Source organism: Oryctolagus cuniculus, chromosome 6 (genome assembly GCF_051225735.1).
Source record: "Oryctolagus cuniculus isolate XC-2025 breed Fujian yellow rabbit chromosome 6, ASM5122573v1, whole genome shotgun sequence".
Taxonomy (NCBI): domain Eukaryota; kingdom Metazoa; phylum Chordata; class Mammalia; order Lagomorpha; family Leporidae; genus Oryctolagus; species Oryctolagus cuniculus.
Window position 1 is genome coordinate 130,002,369 of NC_142872.1, and position 21,225 is coordinate 130,023,593.

The window sequence follows — 21,225 nt, forward strand, 5'->3', positions numbered from 1 at the left end:
AAGCTACCACCTGCAATGCCGGCATCTCACATGAGCTCCAGCTTGTGTCCCAGCTGCTCCATTTCCCATCCAGCTCCCTACCAATGGCCTGGGAAAAGCAGTGAACGGTGGGCCAAGTGCTTAGGCCCCTGCTGCCCACTTGAGGAATCCAAAAGAAGCTCCTGGCTCCTGGCTTTGGCCTGGCCCAGCCCTGGCTCTTGTAGCCATCTGGAAAATGAACCAGCGGAAAGAAGATCTATCTGTCTCTCCTTCTCTCTCTCTCTAACTCTGGCTTTCAAATGAATAAGTAAGTCTTAAAAAAAAAAAAAGTTACCTGAAATGAGCTGGCCAAGGCAGTTACACAAAACATTTTAAAAAGAAAGAATACCAAAATAATAAGCCTTATTTTATGAAAAAATAAAATAAAATGACACACAGCAAGAGAGCAGAAGCATGGTTTTGTTTCTTGTTAAACATCAGTATTAATAAAGGGGTTCACAGTGGGAAAGGGTGTCCTGGTCTTCTGGCACGGCCCCTCTGTTTCGTGGATGAGGATCAAGATACAAAGTGGTCCTCTGCAGTCCCAGGTGGTGGCAAATCAACAATTTTTTGCAGTGTTTTCCCTTTGACTGCTGTTGCATCACTTGTTGAAAGGTGCATATTGTGTTGTGCACTGAAAGATTAAAATGCATATGTGTATTATAAGAGAAAGTTGTTCCTAGCACATTTGTTTTAATATTTATCATAAATTTATGTTGCCTCCATGTTTGTGAACCCCAAGTTCGGCAATGAAACATTTTCTCATTTTTCATAAAAGAACAGGGAGCATAAATTACCTGAATCTCAACTCTACCCGTAAAACAATTTGTTCATTTGGTTCTGCAAGCAGAACATGAGATGATGTTTCAAGTCACAGATTACTCTAAAAATTAGAAATTAGTGTGCAAAATATTAAATGAAGGTGGTAAGCAACATGCATTGAGAAACAAATACAGGCATATATTGCCAGTCTCATCATTGATTTGGGCAACTTACTCCTGTGGAAAGTGATAGTAATAATAATAACCACGATACAATGCTACTGTGCAGACTAGAGGTGGTTGGATTTTATATCCACAGCATCTTCACATGGTTATTTGGGAAGACAAAGTACCTTTTTCTTTCTATCCTTGGCCTTGAACTTAGTAATTGAATTTTTTTCCTTTTCAACTTTTATTTTGAAATATTTTAAACATAAAAAAGGAATGAATATCAACTACATAGATTAATCTTTTTTAAAAAGTTGATTTGAAAAGACTGAGAGAGAGAGAGAGAGAGACTCCCATCAGTTTGTTCACTCCCAAAATGGTCAGAACACCTGGGGCTGTGCCAGACTGAAGCCAGGGGCCAGGAACTGCTGGGTCCCCCCACCCGGGTGGCAGGAACTCAAATACTTGAGCCATCATCTGCTGCTTCCCAGGTGCATTAGCAGGGAGCTGGGCCAGAAGGTAGCCAGAACTTGAAATGGCACTGCAATATGGGATATGGGCATCTCAAGTGGCAACCTAACCCATTTTGCCACAACACCTACCCAAATTAACCAATTTTAATTGACTTGATCATCTCCCCACACTGTGCACAATTGCACATTTGCATACACATATAAACACACTGATACAGCATATATTTTTGCCGAACACACATGTAGGTATGTATTTTTTTAAAGATTTATTTATTTGAAAGAATTACACAGAGAGAAAAGGAGAGACAGAGAGAAAGAGAGGTCTTCCATCCACTCATTCACTCCCCAGATGGCTGCAACAACCAGAGCTGCACCGATCCAGGAGCCAGGAGCTTCTTCTGGGTCTCCCACATGACCCAGACAGCCATATGGAATGCCAGCACTGCAGGCGACGGCTTTACCCACTAAGCCACAGCACCAAACCCCTGTATTTTTGAATGTAAGGTAAATTGCAGATATCACCATACTTCACATCTAAGTATTTAGCATGCATCTCCTAATTACAAAAAAAGAAAAAAAAAACTACATAAAATAAGCAAAGCGTTGTCACTTCTATTAATTTCATACTTAATTTTACTTAATTTCCTTCAGTTAAAGCATTTTGTTTTCCTCCTCAATCCAGAATTTGGTCAAGACCCACTCATTGCATTTGATTTTTGTGCTTGGTCTATAAGAATACTTTCACTTTTTTTATGAAGCTGATTTTGAAGAGTCGAAAAAAATTGTCTTGTAGAATGTCTAAAATTCTGGATTTCTCTGATAGTTTCTCTATTTCCTGTATTTCCAGTAAACTAGACATTAGATATGGAAGTGTAATTAGATTCAAGTTAAATGTCATAGGTGCAACATAAACTTCATATATCCCATCAGTAGACAGACTGTGGCAAGCTAAGTTTGATCACTTGGCTAAGAGATGATTTCCAGATTCTGTCTATGGAAAAGATACATCTTTCCCATTGTAATTACTAGGTAATCTCTGGAGTGATGGAGTGATTCTTTGGCACTCTGTGAATATCCTGTTCCCCGGAAACCTTTCATTCCATAACTTTAACATGCAGGACTGACCTCAATCAGTTATTATATTGGAAGTGGAAATTTGAATTGAATTTAATATTGAGCATATCTAATACATTTAAAAGCTTCAATTCTGTCCTTTTTTAATGTCAAACAGTTTAAGTTAATGTAGTATTGAAAACTTGTTTTCTTACATTTAGCATTTTCTCTTATGATATGATACATTTTCTTTTTAAAAAGATTTTATTTATTTGAAAGGCAGAATTACAGAGAGAGAAAGAGAGGTCCATCCATTGGTTCAATCGCCAGATAGCTGCAGTAGCTGGGGCTGGACAAAGCTGAAGCCAGAAGCCTAAAACTTCATCTGGGTCTCCCACATGAATGGCAAGGGCTCAAATACTTGAGCCATCTTCTGCTGCTTTCCCAGGTGCATTGAAGGGAGTTAGATCAGAAGTGGAACAGCCTAAACTTTAACCCTCTAACAGGTGTCCTTATGGGATACCAGGGTGGCAGGCATTGGTGTAACCCACTTTACCACAAGGCCAAACCCTATTTTCTGTTGATGAGTATTTTTGATTCATATATCGTTTTCACTAAAACTAAATGATTATATTTATGGATGTTTATGAATACAATGGTTATGCTTGCTTAATGACAGGAATGCACTCTGAGAAATGTATTGTTAGCAATGTCATAATCGTATGAACATCATGGACGGGGTAACTACCCAGACGTAGAGGGTACATAGGTCAGTCACTTGCTGTGACCTCTTCTTTTAATCAAGAGGCTCAGCAAGCACAGGATTGATGACCTACTGCCAGTGTCACACAGCATACTGTGTGACAGTAAACTTGTGCAAGTACATTCTAACAATAGAAATTATAGTATAGTAAATACATAAGCCGGTAACATTGTCCTTTATTATCAGAATCAATTATTATTTACTTTATATATTTGCTATAGTTCTATACAACTAGCAGTTGTAAATATATTTACACTAGTATCAGCACAAACATGAAAGTGATGCATCAGGCTACATTATGAAGGCTATGACATCACCAGATGATAGGACTATTTTAAATCCATTATCATCTTATGAGATCACTGTCATATACATGATCCATTGTTGATCAAAGTATAATTGTGAGGTGCATGGCTGTATTGTGAATCACCATACCACATGCTAATTTCATGTATAAAAGCTGAACTAAAATAAGTTATAAATGTAAAAGACTATCAGGAATTAGAGACATTAAAAATTTATTTCCAAGAGGAATCTAAGGAGAAATGATGACTAAATGTAATGTAGTATCCTAGATCACAAAACTAAGGCCGTTAATTTTGACATATTTACCACGCCCATTTAAGATGTTAATAATAGGGGAAACTGTACGTGGAGTGTTCTAAACTTTCTACTGTCTTCACAATTTTCCTGTAAGCCTAAAACTATTCTAAATATTGAAATTTGTTGTTGCTTTAATGTGCTTAAAATGTGAAGTTTTTCAACAGTTCAAAATTTCTTTAAACATAAGTCTAAAAACCATGAAAGCATTTATAAAATAGAATATCAAATACAGACTTTTATTAACAGAGCTGAATTCAAATTGATCAATTTTCTAATGGTGAAAACAAAAAAAATTACAAAACTATAAAACCTCTTATTTAAAAGACAATGGAAGGCTGCCTTATATACTTATACTATTGTATAAATATCTGTGAGAATAGATTTGATTTGGTTATAATAAGAAATAGGGGTGGATGTTTGGCTCAGCAGTTTAAGTGACTGCTTCGGATGCCTATATCCCATGTCAGAGGGCTGGGTTCAGTTCTAGCTCCTCCACTTCTGACCCAGCTTTCTGCCAATGTGTGTGGAATAGCAGATGATGGCTCAAGTGCTTGGGTCCCTTCTACCTATGTGGGAGACCCAGATGGAGTTCAAGGGGTCCTGGCTTTGATCTGGTCCAGGCCTAGCTTTTAATGCATTTTGGGGAATGAACCAATGGCTGGAAGACTTTACTCTGTCCATACTTAGTTATAGGAATCTGCTCTTGACAATGCTCCCCATATTGAGGTCTTACAGGACCAAACAAGTAAATAAATCAGCTTCTTTCGTGTCTTGGTATAAAATCTGTTGGTGGGAAGTTGTGTCCACATTGGCCATCCTTGAGCTTGCTGAAGGCAGTAGAGGCAAGTTTTTAAAAATTTATTTGTTAACTTATTTGAAAGGCAGAGAGAGAAATCACCCATCTGCTAGTTTACTCCCCAGTTGCCCACAACAACTGGGCTGGGTCAAGCCAAAACCAGGAGCCAGGAACTCAAGCCAGATTTCCCACAACAGCGGCAGGAGCCCAACTTCTTAGGTCATCATTTGCGCTTCTCAGGGTGTACATTTTCAGGAAGCTGGAATCAGAATTCAGAGCCAGGTATCGAACCCAGGTACTCCAATATGGGATGTGGGCATTCTAAGCAATGGATTAACCACTACACCATACACTCCCTGCCCCTGCAAGCAATTCTTAAAGCTTCATAAATCATAGAAGCAAAGTGGAAGAACGTGAAAGTACAATTTGAAATAATTAATGGTTATTGAAGATGAAAAAGTCTTCTATTAGAGAGGAACTACCTACTCAGGACCTTAACTTCTTCATTGCTACAATAAGGGAGTGCATAAACCATCGAAGTGCACTGGGTCTCCAAAATTGCTTCCAAAATCTGTGAGTCAATAATTTTAGGTATCCTCATTTTAATGTACTTTTATACTTGCTAGATGTAATATAAATGGTATCTCTAAATTATTCTCACTCTGAAAAATGGTGATTTTGAATAAAATGCAACCATAGTGCCTTAGTCTAAACTAAAAATTAAATCCAGTTTTCAGAATCTTTAACCAACAAATTTTCAAACTGTTTCCATAATTGTTTTCTATTTTAACATCAAGAAAATCCTGAATCCAAAGCAAGGCTTCTTGCCATTCGAGACCTTGCAGGTGACAGCAAGTAGGAATGGGTTCTGAGGGTCTGAGCTTTGAAAGGTCACCATGAGATTGAGTTTGGAGTTGCTTTGTGAATCTTGTCTTGCCTGGGGCTTATGATAGTTCCAAGTCAGCAGCAGAAAGGACCTTCTGACTTTTGTTGTCAAGTTACTGGAAGAGTTTTCTGGTTTCCATATATTGTCAGGGAAAACTGACTCCGGTCTTTTATTTAATCAAGTGGCTTTCTTTGAATACAGGTGCCAAGTAAATGAGTCATCAAACTAAGCAGAGCAGAATAACAAGGACACCTCCTGTGTTCTGCTTTCTGCCTGTGCTGTTTGTCAATTCAAGAATTGGATTTTTACCTGCAGGCATCTTCTCCACCTGCATTATGGCTTATAATAGCTAACACCAGTGTGTTAGGTAGTATAACAACAACAACACAAATTCAGCCTGAATTCTAGGGTTTATTGCTTGGATGTTTTTAATATCTCAGAGTACACACACACATTATAGTTATGTATGTGTGTGTTGTATATACTTTTTTCAAAATACACATTTTAAAAATCATGGCTAGGGGCCTGGTGCTGTGGCATAGCTGGTAGGGCTACCACCTGCAGTGCCGGCATCCTATATTGGTGCAGGTTCAAGTCCCGGCTGCTCCACTTCTGATCCAGCTCCTTGCTAATGGCATGGGAAAAGCAGTGGAAGATGGCCCAAGTGCTTGGGTCCCTGTATCCACTTGGGAGGCCTGGAAGAAGCTCCTGGCTCCTGGCTTTGGATTGGCCCAGCTCCAGCTATTGTAGCCATTTGGGGAGTGAACCAGCTCATGAAAGATCTCTCTCTCTCTCTGTAACTCTGTAAATCTTTTTTTTTTTTTTTAAAGAAATCATAGCTAAATTCTTAAGATTCCCATTGGTCTACCCCCATGGTCATAACAGGATATTTTATAGGTCTCCTCATTTTTAAAAATTTACCTAAAAGGAATGCAGAGCTGGGCAGGGCTCTTGTCTGGAGGCTCTCATGGAGCTGAGGGGTGGGACTGCTTCCAGGGCCGTTCAGGTTGTTGGCAGAATCTTGTTCCTCGCCGGTGTAGGGCTATGGTCCCTGTCAACCCAGCATCACTGCAGGTGGTGGCTGTCCTTGGGTGCTCTCCACATGGCTGTTCCACCTTCAAGGCTGCCAAGGTGCATCGAGTGCAAGGCCCATTCAGATAGTCTCCTTTATCTTGTGGTCAACTAATTTGTGATCTTATTCTCGTCTGCAAAATCCCCTTGTCCATGTAAAGTACACAGTCATGGGAGCCATCTTTTTAGAATTCTGCCTACCGCTCTTATTTTCTGTAGACCTTCACCACTGTTTGGTTTTTAAATTGAACTAGATGATAGCTCATTTGGAACAATGATGTGCATCACTATGATGCGTTGTATGTAAGTTAAATTGCTTTTCTTGTGACTGTGACACAATGATTTTTTGATGCTGAAAAATAAATTTAGTTTTTTAAATAAGCCTATTAATGTATCTGATAGTGGAACATTTAAAAAGACAGGCTTTAAAGGGCTACTACAGACACTCATTGCATTAGCTGGGTTCTTTAATCCTGTCAGAAGATTGAGATTGTGTAGTGTGTGGCCTCCACGGATGCTGTGGGTCATGGTCCAGAACATGCACTGACAGCAACTCACAGGCTTTGGAGCTAAGGGAGAGGAGCGATCGTTTGCGCTCCTCCTCTGCCTTTTTCTGAGAGGAGGGTATGACTCAGAAGGCCACGGAGCCAGCTCGGCAGTGGGGAAGGCAGGCCTAGAGTTCATGTGTTCTGTTCCCTGTGTGGTGGCAATAATAATAACAGTACCATTCACTGGAGTGTTCTATGGATCAGGCACTTTTCTAAGCACTTTAAGTGCGTCATCTTCCTTAATCTTCATAAAAATCCTGAGTAGAAGGCGTTATTGCCATCACCATCATCTCGCAGTTTGAGAAAACGAGTGGCAGAGAGGGTAAGTACTTGCTCAGTGTCACCCAGCTGGGGACTCAGAGAGAATCAGTGTAACACCAGAGCTGACCTCTCCACTGTGGGAGTTCTAGAGTTTTTATGAAGAGGATTTATGTAAAAACTAGTCAGTCAGCAAAAAGGTTACATGCTCACTTGTTATTCTCTGACAAATGGTGATTGGTTCTCATCACAGTGTAACAGTAGGCTAGAGTCAGATATTAAATAAAAACTAGCTCCTTTCTTTAAAAAAAATAATGGTGTATTTATTTATCTGAAAGACAAAGTGACAGAAAGATCTTCCAATTTCTGGTTCACTCCCCAGATAGCTACAACGGCTAGGGCTGGCCTGTGCCAAAGCCAGGAGCCTGGAACTCCATGTAGGTTTCTCATGTGGGTGACAGGGGTCAAAGCACTTGGGCCATCTTCCATGGCTTTCCCAGGCACATTATGAGGGAACTGGATCAGAAGTGGAGCAGCCAGGTCTCAAACTGGCACTCTGATAGAGGACAACAGTGTTTCAAATGTCAACTTAACCCTATGTGCCACACCAGCCCCAGGAATCTTACTTCCTTTGCAAGTCATGTTTTCTGTTCATATTCATAGTCCACATTTTCAGATTTCACTGAAATCATGTATCTGACATGATGGCAATTTTTCACGAGGATGTTGTGCACAAGAAGTAAGCACAAGGAGAACAAGGGATCCACCCTTTACCCGGCCCTTCACATGATTCCAGTGCTTATTTGGACAAAAGTTTATTGCTTTTTGGTGTAATCATTTGTAGATCACTCTCAAATAAAAATATTAATATTTCATGAATTACAGAGTCTATTCTATGTCCTCATCCTTTTTTTAACATTATCATTCTTTATATATATATGTGTGTGTGTGTATATGTGTGTGTATTTTTTGCTACACTATTTGAAAGTAAGCAATAGGCAATATAATATTTCAGATCTAAATGTTTAGCATTTATTTCCTGATGATAGTGAAATTCTTTATAATATGTACTTATAATATGTACTTATAATTCTGTATAATATGTACACTTTAAAGTTAACAATTTTCTAAGCCCATCTATTATGTATTCCATATTCAAATTTCTCAGTTACCCTAAAATTGTTTTAAATACTACTTTGTTTATATTATTTCTGTTTTTTATTTTGTTTTGTTTTCCCAAATAAGAATAAAAAGGACATTCATAGCATTTGATGTTTATATCTCTTTTATATCTTTTAGTCTAGAACAAATCCCTCACCTACTTTTTAATGATGTCAACTTTTTAAAAATACTAATGTATGAATATAATAGACTAATGTAATTTATTCAACACCACTTTGCATATGGTGGACAACTGTAAGTCTTTATTTGAAGTGCATAAAGTATGTTACAAGTAAAAGTGGCACACAACATGTTTTATAGATATCCTTATATTAAAATACACATGAAGTTTTATCTTTTGGAAATGAAATGATCAGTACGCTTGTCTGAACAGTACACATCATTATGTTTGTGCTGGTTTGGGGAAGAATGCCAGTGTGTTTATGGTGCGGCAACGTTAGCTGTGGATAAATAGTCATGATGTGTGAAGAGAGCACGATGCATTCTGTATAATCTGTCACATAGGATTGGGTGTTATGTATATGTACACACACAGGACTCAGCAAACTGTGAGCTGCTTGACATAGTAGATGACTGTATTCTTTGCTTCTGGTGTTTTTTAGTTTCCTATAATACACGTTAAGTTTTTTTTTTTTTTTTTTTTTTTAATGAGGATTACTGAGAAAGAAACAAGGTTGTTTCCTTGAACAATATTCTATGGTTTGGGTTTGTCTGATGTGTGTGAGCAATTTATCTTGTAACTCTATCCCCTTTTGCAAAAGCTGGAAATTGATTCCAAAGATCTGATAGAAACATGTTGTGTATCTTTGTCTAGAACAACTTGATGGGTGGCACTCTGTGTATCAGAAAGTACAGATGATTATCTCACTACTGGTGCTACTAATTAGTGCTACAGGTTCCCCAGTGTTAGAGTACATTTCCCACCCCCTTTAACTATTAGATCTAATTTGTGGAATGATTATTTGCTCATATGAACATCTTTTCCCTGATGTTTCATTTAATGGTTTTAGCCTGCATTGATGAGCCCTGCTTGAATCATTTATTCTTTTGCAGATTGCAAATTGTTAATTTTTAAGCTTTATAATTCCTCTTACATTTATTAACTAACATTTCTCCATAAATAACATCCTTCCCTCTTGAATAGGGAATGCTTTATTGCTTCTTATAATTCATATCAGTACAACATGTTTATTATCAATTATCTAAGATATCAGCCTTATATTATTGAAATAAATTATACAACAGTCATAATTTATATTTTGTACTCTTTAAAGCATTTTGATATGCATTAAAATTGGAAATAGAGAATGAAATTTAAGCAGCGTTTGAAAATGGTGAGCAAAAATCAGAGGCTTAGTGAAAAGAAACTTCAACAAATCACTGGGAATATCAGCAAATATTTATAAATGTAAAAAGAACTTGCTAATACCAGACACTAAAAGAGCTTACCATATGGTTGTATCCCAAAGACAGTACAGTCAATGTGGATAAATATTTAGGCATAGCAAGAAATATATTAAGCCAAATAATTTGGACTATCACCCTCCTGCTGTAGCTTTTGTAGTCTCTCAACTCTACGTTCCAACATGGAAGGCCCTTTGTAATTTGGCTGTTTCTTGTCTAATCCACTCCCCTATCACTCTTTCATGTACTTGGGCCATTGCACCTGCCTTAAATGCACAGTCATCCCCACCTTTACACCTTTGCCCATTCTGTTTCCCTTGCTCGAGACACTGCGTTCTCACTCCTCTTTGCGTCCCAGTCTGCCCATTTTACAGAGCCAATCCAAATCCACTTCCTCAGCGAGGCTCTCTCCTCCCTAACCTCTCCAGATAGCACTTCCGGAGAATGCCTCTGCCGCACCTGTAGTACTCCCACTGGTCTTCTGATCGACCTCTGCAAGTAAACCTCATCTCCCAGCTGTTGGAAGACCCTTGATGACAGGACTCTCCAAGGCTCAGAATTAAAAGCACTTTCATATGATGTTGCTGGATTCTTGCAACTCCTTACGAGAATCTGTGAAAGTTACCAACAAATGTGAGGCTGTTGTCTAATAAGGTTATTTCCTTTGTATAACTCTCTTGCCTTCTGATATCTGTCAGTTTGCAAAAGAACAGATTTTTTTTGTGTTGAAAACTAAGGCTAGAGTTGGAGGATTACTCACCATCTGTTCTTTGTAAATAGTAGGAAGGCCTTGTTCTTTCACTAGGACAAAAGAAAGGGGAGAAAGTATACATAAGGTAATCTGACATTTAACTATTACAATAGAAATAAAAACAATAGGCATAAATTAACCTGACATTTAAATATTACAATGAAAAAAGGCTTATTTTCTTTTCCTTAGGTTGTATCTTCTTTTCTCTTATGTTAACAATCTGAACCCTGCTCTAAGTGGAAATAAGACAATAGTATTTTGCGCTTAAAGTTTTTTTTAGAAAATTTCCATCTAAGACATTGTTTAAAATTTTAACTACCTTTTCTTTCTTTGTATTTAGGCAGTTCTTTTCATCTGAGGATCTCAAAGCATTGGGTGATATTTTTCATTAGCAGCTAGAGATGGCAAAACTGTGATACCTTTTGTTTTCTGTCCTGGCAGAAGCAGGTGGGAAAAAACTACGGAGCACTGTCCAAAGAAGTACAGAGACAGGCCTGGCAGTGGAGATGAGGAACTGGATGACTCGCCAAGCCAGCCGAGAATCCACAGACGGCAGCATGAACAGCTATAGCTCCGAAGGAAAGTGAGTGAGGCTGGCCATGATGTGTGCCTCTTCCAAGTCTTGCCAGGGACCCTTTTCTCGATCTCACTCTCTGCTTTCATAAAAGTCAACCCACGTGCTTCATGGCACCGTCCTAGTTTTCACTGACTGATTTCCTGTGAAGAGAACTTGGCTCACCTCCCACTGGGTGATGTGACATATCTGGCTTTTTATATCCAGGGAAATAAATTTTGGGATAAAGTGTTTTGCTTTAATGGCAAGATGCTAAAATGTGACTCTCACATTACATGCAAAAAAAAAAAAAATACTTTGCCCTAGCTTTAAATAATATATAAAAGCACAAAAATAATAAGCACACATACCACACCATGCAAACAAGACTAATTTTTAAATCTTTGCTTTAACAGTCATTACTAAAAACATGTGAATTTCTGATACCTAGTTTTTATGATGCAGTAGCAAATAATTCTAATTATTTAGTATTAATTTACTTGTGTTAAGTAGTCAAAAAGAAATGCCACCAAGAAAGTTGATAAGCCTTTTTATCTTTTAGTTATCATGGAGCTTTCCTTTGAATCAACTTCCAGAGATATTTTTAAAGCAGTTTAAAGAGTTTGTAGCTCTGTCACCAACAAATTAGCAGCAATTAGCAACTAGAGATCTGTGAATGGGACTGTAAAGAACATTGAGAGAGGAAAGTAGAGTGTACTGAACTCACTGTATCATCTCCATGGGAGCACTAGATGGTTAACAACATAGATGCTGCCAGTTCATGGATGTGAGGCCAGAGGAGCTATTGCCATAGCAGTAAAGGTGTACCCTAAGGATTGTGTGTCTAGCACAACTATGTAAATATAAGAGGCATAGATAGCTTCCATACATTTATAAAGACTTATGTGCTTTTAGAAATAGACTGAAGCATTTTTATTAATTGAATATTTAGCAGTTGAGGTGGGGGAAAGAAATCGATTTTATCAAGGAAGTTCATCAAGGAAGTCTATAATGAGGTGAAGGATCAAATGAAAAATAGATGTTCATCAAGCACACTGACCTTTGTACGATACTGTGTTAGGAAGATACTGTGACAGGCATAAACCTTTAAACTGTGGCTCCAGCTCCAGATATTTATAGTTTTAATGGAGAAATGAGATGAATATTCATAAATTTATCCAAAATATATCACCATACCTTCTAAGGTTTCAATTACCCTGCCATGAGTTGAGGCTGTAAGTCATACAAGGAAGTCAGTCTCAATACTTAAGGCCAAGAGTTTTTCAATCATATATACCTAGATTCTCATCTGTTTGGTTGTTTAATTTTCTTTTGGTGCTGTAGAACATTGAGCAAGTTATTTGATTTTTCTGAGCTTCATTTTAATTGATTGAGCTTAAGTATTTATTAATTACGTGCTTACAATATCCCATGCATAGCTCTAGGAGCTAGAGATCTAGCAGTGAGCCGGCCAGATGAAAGACCCTACCCTCATCAAACTTTCCACATAATGGAGAAGATAGGCAATAAACAAGAAAAAAAAATGTAAAATGTATGTATGTACAAGAAAATCTAATAAAATATATAGGAGATTAGGCATTGTAAGTACTAAGGAGAAAAATAAAGCAAGGAAGAGAGATACAGAGGATGGTCTCCTCTGTCTTCTCGTGGCCTTGCCTCTGCTTCCACTGCTGTCTCCTCTTCCTGTAAGGACACCAGGCATATTGGAATAGGGCTGCCCTCTTATGACCCCTTTTAGCTTTATCTCTTTAAAAGCTTCGTTCACATGCAGTCAGGTTGGGCATTCAAGCTTGAACACACGCATGTTGGGAGAAGACAACTCAGTCTATAACCGGGAAAGAAGAAAGATCAATGTCAGGTTGAACAACTGGAAGAACAGAGTTATCATTTATCAAAATGGGAATCCTCTGAGAGGACCAGAGTTTGTTGTGGAGGGGATTCAAGTTTCGCTTGAGTTTCAGGTTAAGTTTTCTGTCCTGTTATACAGATTTCCAAGCAGATCTGTAGACTAAGCAGTTGAAATGCAGTTCTGTGGCTCAAAAGAGAGGCCCGAGCTGGAGACAGCAGTCTAGGTAATAGCAGCAGAGATGGCATTTAAAACCTTGAGATTGTATGAGATCACCAAGGAAATTCAGACATAAAGAAAATGTAAGGATAGAGCTCCTGTATCTAGTGGCAGAACTGGCAAAGGAAACTAAGGAAGAGTGGCAGAAGGAAGAAAGAGGAAACTTAGGAGGCTATGGAATCCAAGAAGTGCAGAAGGTGTTCCAAGTAAGAGGGGCGGATCAACATACCCAGTACTGCTAATACATTAAGTTAGATGAATAATAACAGCTGGGCTTTCCACTGTGGTCATTAGGTAAGTTTGACTAATGATCAGAACAGGAAAGTTATAGTGGAGTGGTGAAAATGAAAAATGATTAGAGTTTCAAAAGGAAAGAAATGGACTACAGCACTCAGAAGTTTTGCAAGGAGTTCCCAGACAAGAAAAGGAATTGTAGCTGGAGAGAGGGAAGTAGAGTCAGGAAAGGGATTATTTTTTTTTTTTTTTTTTGGTCAAGTGACAGAATCAACAGCATATTTCTACATGGAGGGGAATGATCCAGAAGAGTTTTTTCATTTATAAAATGTGATAAACCATAGAACCGCTCTCACAGCTAAGCCAGGTGGATTAAATAGGATAAAGCCTGGCGTGAAGTAAGTGCTCAGTGCATGTGTAGACCGAGTGGTTTCACAGAGAAATCCCAGGCCCTGTCCTCCAGACCAAAGGAGAGAAAGACTAGGAGCTCGCAGTCCAGTGTGACAGGTGCTTCTGGTGGCTTACAGGGGCTGCTAGCCAACGTGGAGGAAGAGCCAAGGGAAGCAGAGTGGGATGTTGGGGATAAGTCTAAGTGGGCAGTCAGCCACACTGACTATCCTGACACATGAAGGAGGCTGGAGGGAGACTTGAGCTTGCCTGGAATATATGGATAGTGAAGGGTTAATCCCATATGTTGTTTTGCTTTCAGTCTGATTTTCCCGGGTGTCCGCCTGGCCTCTGACAGCCAATTCAGTGATTTCCTGGATGGCCTTGGGCCTGCTCAATTGGTAGGACGCCAGACCCTGGCGACACCTGCAATGGGTAAGAATTATTGCCACATTATTTCATTGTTTTCATGTTATGCTATTAAAAAGTACATTCTCTAAATTTCATAGAGTCTTTAACAATATTATCAGCAAGAATAAAGTTTCTTAGATTTTAACAGTAAGGAAGATTCCTGTTTTTCCGTTATAATTTTACTGCTTTTTTGAAGGAAGACATCATGGCTAAAATTTTAAATTTATTTGAATTTTTTAAGAAAATATATAGGAAATGATCAATGGTGTCATACCATAGTCTTTAGCACTAGCATTTTTCTTGCTGCGTTTGTATATTAAGACATGTTTGTTCCTTCTCCCCATGCCCATAGGTGACATCCAGGTAGGAATGATGGACAAAAAGGGACAGTTGGAGGTGGAAATCATTCGGGCCCGTGGCCTTGTTGTAAAACCAGGTTCCAAGACACTGCCAGGTAAAAACAGAAGAAATTTTCCTATTTTTGTCCATAATTTGTCTTATTTCCACTAACAAACTTTGGATTAAATGCTGAAAACTTTGTTTTTTAGACAATGAAGGATACTCAAAGATGGGTGAATTGTCTGACAGATTTGGGGCTGTAGTAATCATGGTGTTTATCCTAAGTGAGCATTTTTTTTTAAGATTGTCTATTTGAGAGTCACAGTTACAGAGCAACAGGGATGGAGAGGCAGGGAGGGAGAGCAAGCGAGACAGAGAGAGATCTCCCATCCTCAGGTTCACTCCCCAAATGGCTGCAGTAGCCACAGCTGGGCCAATCCGAAGCCAGGAGCCTGGAGCTTCTTTTGGGTCTCCCACAGGGTACAGGGGTCCAAGTACTTGGGCCATCTTCTACTGCCTTCCCACGGCACATTACAGGGAGCTGAATCGGAAGTGGGACAGCCAGACTCAACCCAGTGACCAGAAGGGATGCTGGCACTGCAGGCAGCAGCTTACCCCAGTGTGCCACAGTGCCAGCCCCATAAGTGAGCATTTCAACGAGGGTGAGCTGTTGGAGATAATGTTAATTGTTTTTTTTTTAACTTTTATTTAATGAATATAAATTTCCAAAGTACAGCTTATGGATTACAATGGCTTCCCCCCCATAACATCCCTCCCACCTGCAACCCTCCCCTTTCCCACTCCCTCTCCCCTTCCAATCACATCAAGCTTCACTTTTGATTCTCCTTATATACAGAAGATCAGTTTAGCATACAATAATGTTAATTGTTACCTATAATCACACGTGGTAGAAACCACTGCAAAGTCAAAGCTGCCACATTTGGATAATCCATTTCATCACAACATGCACATAAAAAGCTCTTTTTTCTTGTGAATTGGAGTTTGTGTTACTCTTCCGTTGATCCAGAGCTTCAGAATTTCTTCTGAGGACTCGCTAGTGCTCTGGGATTAGAGTAAAAGCCGGTGCAGGCCCCGCCCAGAGCATGAACCTGTTGTCTGCTGGGTATTCTAATGAGAAGACTTTCGCTTCCTATAATTTATAAACAAAAAGAGGCACTGTTATAAATTTTTATGCCACATATTTCCTGCTGAAATGTCATTACAGTCTAAGATGCCTGAAGCCATGGCAAATGTCACCGTGACTCCAAATGCATTGTGTAGAAGTTGTTGGAGCAGATGTATAAAAGAATCACTCAGGAGGATTCTGAAATAAATGCAGGTCTTAGCCTCAGCACCTTCACTGGTGACTTGTAATTTTGAATCTCTTAACTTCCCTATTCTTGCAGACATTTTGAATTATGTTATTCATTACTGTATGTTACTCATTGTACAGCCTTGAAGTGGTGATTAGGAGAATTGCCTTTGTATAAGTCTGGGAGCTAGTCAGCTCTCTGCTGTAAACAACACCATGATTTACACATGCCAGGAAATGATTCTGTTACTATGTTTTCCAGTTAAATGCTAAGCAGAATTCATAATTAGTTGCCTCTTCCCAGCTACTTTCAACATAACACATAAAACCCCATCACTGTCTTGTACCCACATGGTCACCAACAAGCAAAGGCTTTTGAGTGATAATAAGTGATGTGTGTCGCTCCCCGTCTTCGTGGGGGAACGACACTAAGCCCTGCCTAGGCTTCATATCCGAGTCACGGCACCATTATGTCGCTCCCCGTCTTCGTGGAGGAACGACACAGGACTCTGCGCTGTTCTTTCGTCTGCTCGGCCCTCCCCGGGTTTGCTGCTGGTTCTTCCCGGGTTGGCTACTATCCCTTCCACCTCCGTGGAAGGGCAGTTCCCCCTGGCCACATTCCCCACTTCCGCAGGGGAGCGGCACACCGCCGGCCGGCTCTCTCGGGGGCTGCACAGGCGTTCCCCTTAGATGTTCCTCTTAGATGTTCCTGGTGCATGCCGTCTCTCTCCTCCTTTATAGTCCTCCTCCGCCAATCCTAACTCGGCTGCCCACACGCCGAGTACGCTGCTCTCCAATCAGGAGCAAGTCCTACAGTTTATTGGTTGAACTGGAGGCAGCTGTGTAAAAGCTGTTTTCTTCTCTCCCAGCGCCATATTGTGGGAGAGCAGATGCATAGAATAAGTCTTAATTCCAGTAACTTAGTCCAGTCCGAGCTGCTCCCCACAGATGTGTGAGGATGGGTGAGTTAAAGCAGGTGTACTTACATTTATGTGTTGATGAGTTGAAGAATGAGTAAGACATCTCTCTTGAGTCCTGTTGGAACTGGAAGCATTTCTCATTGAATGCAATTTGTAAATCTATGTAACCTGTTGATAGCAAAATAATAATGAAGTCAGAGGTTTTGGCAACATTGCCTAAGACTCTCTGTATGGTTGACAGTTACCAATTGTCTATTGAGTAGTTTTTCAATAATGTGGGAAGGCCGGTGACTTTTGATGGCTGCTCACCCTCTCAGCCAGAGATTAACCCATTGCGGCTGTCAGCCAGGAGTACACTGGGCATGCCACCGCCACAGCTCATCACGTGCTCTCTCCTTTGTGCTCTCTTTCCCAAGCACCGTATGTCAAGGTGTATCTACTAGATAACGGAGTGTGCATAGCCAAAAAGAAAACAAAAGTGGCAAGAAAAACGCTGGAACCACTTTACCAGCAGCTGTTGTCTTTTGAAGAGAGTCCCCAAGGAAAAGTTCTACAGGTATTTACTTAGCTCTGTATCCCCTGGCCGCAGAACATCTTTTCACAGAGTCGGACTTTAGACCCAGTTATCTCTCCGTCACATTGTTTTCTGTTTCTCACGACTGAAATATGTTGGAAACATCGAAGCAGTGGTCAGTACCATAAAACTACACACACTGTCCTCTTCTTTAAATGACTCGCGAACACCCATCACACATAAACTCCAATCTCCCTGCACGGCTTATGATCTTAGCACTCTGGGACAGTTCTAATGTACTTTTGGATTCCAAAAGTTAAAGAAAGCTACTCCATTAGTCAAATGCCACTACTTAAGTTTGTCTTTGATGTTGGAACACTAACTGAATGTGTTTTATTGTTCAGAGTACTTTACAAGACTTTTGTTATATACATGATTATGCTAACATTATTTTTAATTTTGCCAACAGATTATCGTCTGGGGAGATTATGGTCGCATGGATCACAAATCCTTCATGGGAGTGGCCCAGATACTTTTAGATGAACTGGAACTATCCAATATGGTGATTGGATGGTTCAAACTTTTCCCCCCTTCCTCCCTAGTAGATCCAACTCTGGCCCCTCTGACGAGAAGAGCTTCCCAGTCATCTCTGGAAAGTTCAACTGGACCTTCTTACTCTCGTTCATAGCAGCTGTAAAACTGTTGTCACAGCAACCAGCGTTACAAAAAAAAAAAAAAATCACAGGTCGCCAACCCTGGTAACACTGCATGCTTAATGTTGTGTCTTCTGAGCCTGTTTCTAGGGATACCACGCGATCCTGTGTTCTCAGAGGAAGTTGCACACATTGTGCCCTAACGAAGGCCCTCAGGTGAAAGAGCAGAACTATGAAGAACTATCAGGTTTAGAGTTCAATGACACTCATTTTTGGTCCAATCTGAAGCCATGGATTAATCTCAAAGAATCAGTCAGTTTCATGCAACAGAAGCCCTTTTCAACGGCACCTTTATATTTTTATCTTACCTTTTTCTTCATTTATCTGAACCCAAAGCCCCGTTATGCCACAGAAATGGAGCTGTACAGCCATGAAGCTATGTGACAGATCTAGGAGAGAAGTTCTAGGAAGCATCAGGTGAAAAGCAGAAGACCAAAGAAGTGGTCAGGAACAAAGCATCAGCCCCCCTCTGGATGGTGAACCTGAGCGGTCAGTCCAGCAGGGACAGTGGCAGACTCGGTAGCTCCTGTCAACCCGTCATTCCCTAATGCCAAGAGACTCTGGACTCGGGAAACAAGATTCTGTGGCAATGCTGTCCTGAATGAAATTAAAGAAACTCTTTTTGCATGGACACCGATTAGCTGAATACTTAAATTATTTTCTTGGGGCTGCAACTTGCAAAAAAAAAAAAAAACAATAAAAATCAGCCATTTTCAACAATTTATATTATTTTTAAAAATAAATTTCACTAGTGCATGGTTTTAAAAGGGGAAGAGAATGCAACAGGGTGATACAAAGACACACCATGTTTATTCTTTAATCATAGTCTGTGTTTTGGCAGACATTACAAATGAAAGTACTTTCTAGAAGATACTTAAAATTCTCTTTATGTGACAAATGAGTGTAATAGATTCAATTTATTTCCCTGTTAAATATACAAATCTTATGAAGTTCCATATGTGCAAATTTTTTGCATCTTCCTTCCTCTTCTCTCTCTTTTCCTCTTCTCCCTCTTTTACTCTTTTCTTTCTCCCTACCAGAGTGAATCTTGTACTAAAAAGTTACAAATTTTTCATCTGATCCCCTCTTATACCCCATGTTTGATTCAGAGCTATCAAAGCTTCTGAATTTATGAATTTCTCAAGGGAAAACAACTATTTAAGAGCTTTCTTTATTTCAAGCATGTTGAAAAGGATTTTGCAACATGACTTGGGAGTAAATTGAAGTAAGTCAGCATGTATTTGACAAAGAAGATATCTGAACTTTTGCAATTTATTGTACAGTGCATGGTAATTTTTTGTTGACCCTCAAAGTTGAGTTTACAGGAAAATCCTAAAATCATGTGGCCATTGTAATGTCTAATGAATTTATTTTAACACCAGCATTATTCATACAGGGGTTAAAGTATTATTTATAGAAGGTCTTAGGTTTTGTTTGTTTTCTAATCAGTTAAAGCAGTTTCTTTAGCCAGTTTCCATTTACTATGTGTATAGAAACACTGCTAAAAATTTGGAGCCCTGAAACACAGGGCTGTTTATTAATTCATTTTTCTGTAGTGAAATTCAATTTTTCACAAATTATATTTCTAAAGAAATATAGTAAACATAAATTTGCAAGAATTTTAAAGCTCCAATTTTTAGGTGACTCAAAAAAAGTCAGTATGCCTATTAATAGTTCTTTGATGCCATCACCAAAAGTCTATGTGCAAATCCCTAAAGTCAAAACCCCTGCCTTTGCTTTTACAGACAGTGATTACCATTGGGTGGTGCTGCAAGGTCAAATTTCTCCTAAGTTCCCCTATCTGGGGGAAACGTCACTGGTTAACGTAATCAGCCACCCATATTTTCTGGTTGTTGACATACACTTTAATAATACATTCTTACAGATTGATTTAAATTTCTTATAATAGCTTTTGAAACACATATACATTCCATTTATTTAAAGTAAGGCCATGCACAATTTCTTTTCTTTGCTTTTGTTTTTATTTTATTTTTTTAATTCAGTGCTGACCATTAAAAACTGTTGTGCTTGATATGGTGCAAAAGTTAAAAATGAGTATCACTAAAAATGCCTTCTCTTTATGTGGTGCAATATGAAATACACCGAGACTGTGTCTTGACGTTCTGTGATCTATGATGGACCCAGGTAAAGTTGTTAAAAGAATGGATAAAACTTTATTGAAATAATTTAGACATCTGTGTACCAGCAACAATTGATTTAATAGGCCTGTAGTGTCTACACTACCCCTTAGAGTAAACATTCACCATTCTCCTGATAGCAAGATGCAGTCACATAATCTTTTGTGCATATTCCTATACAAATTATTTCTAATTTTAATAAGAAGGACATGACTGAATGGAATATTTGTACATACTTGTCATTATGCAGTATTTATTTAAAAGTTGGTGTATTTTTTTTTTTAATTTTCACATGTCTGCACCTCAACTTGTGGTTTAGTCATGTAAATAGCACCATGCCAGTGACCATTGCTGCCCTGTACATAGTATGTTTTCAAAGTAAAGGGAATTTCAGTTGGGAAAAAAAGGGCAGATTAGTCCTGTAACAAACACCAACTAATGTAAATCAAATTCATTCTGGTGATGGTATTAACACTTTCAATAAAACATTTTCTTTACAGATGTTGTGTGCAGTGCTTTCTCTGACTTCTTCCCACACATCCCCAGCCTGCCACAGCATGTCCCTAAACTCGCTTGTCATTTAAAGACCACACAGTCGTCATTTCCTACCTCTGCATGGCATAAGTGGACTGCTGGTCTTAGCCAGTAGCCCTCAGGAGAGCATTTTCTTCAAGTACCAAAGACTCTGCTCACTTCACTGGAAGTTGCTGGTTGTTTTTCGTTTGTTTGTTTTTGTTTTGTTTTGTTTTAAGGTTGTTACTGGATTGAGGTGTTCTCTGGTGAAATGATTCAGTGACAAGTTGTATGGGGGTGAGAGGAGTGAGATTCTGAGTTAGTCATGGCCGTGACTGATGGCAGTTACCAAGAATCATGCACAGGCTCT

The 21,225-nt window shown here is 39.2% G+C and overlaps 1 protein-coding gene across 48 annotated transcripts in view; it reads left to right on the forward strand.

Moving 5' to 3' along the window:
* The window catches only part of RIMS2 (regulating synaptic membrane exocytosis 2), a 718,020-nt gene extending 697,179 nt beyond the window's left edge, over nucleotides 1-20,841 (forward strand). For all 48 annotated transcript variants that reach the window (XM_089336449.1, XM_089336431.1, XM_089336432.1 and 45 more), the window contains 5 exons: nucleotides 11,177-11,318; nucleotides 14,318-14,430; nucleotides 14,759-14,860; nucleotides 17,394-17,533; nucleotides 17,961-20,841. In XM_089336449.1, the coding sequence (XP_089192575.1) occupies nucleotides 11,177-11,318; nucleotides 14,318-14,430; nucleotides 14,759-14,860; nucleotides 17,394-17,533; nucleotides 17,961-18,179 (716 nt within the window). In that variant the 3' untranslated portion in view covers nucleotides 18,180-20,841. The remainder of the gene's footprint in view (nucleotides 1-11,176; nucleotides 11,319-14,317; nucleotides 14,431-14,758; nucleotides 14,861-17,393; nucleotides 17,534-17,960) is intronic.
* The last annotated feature ends 384 nt before the right edge of the window (nucleotides 20,842-21,225 follow it).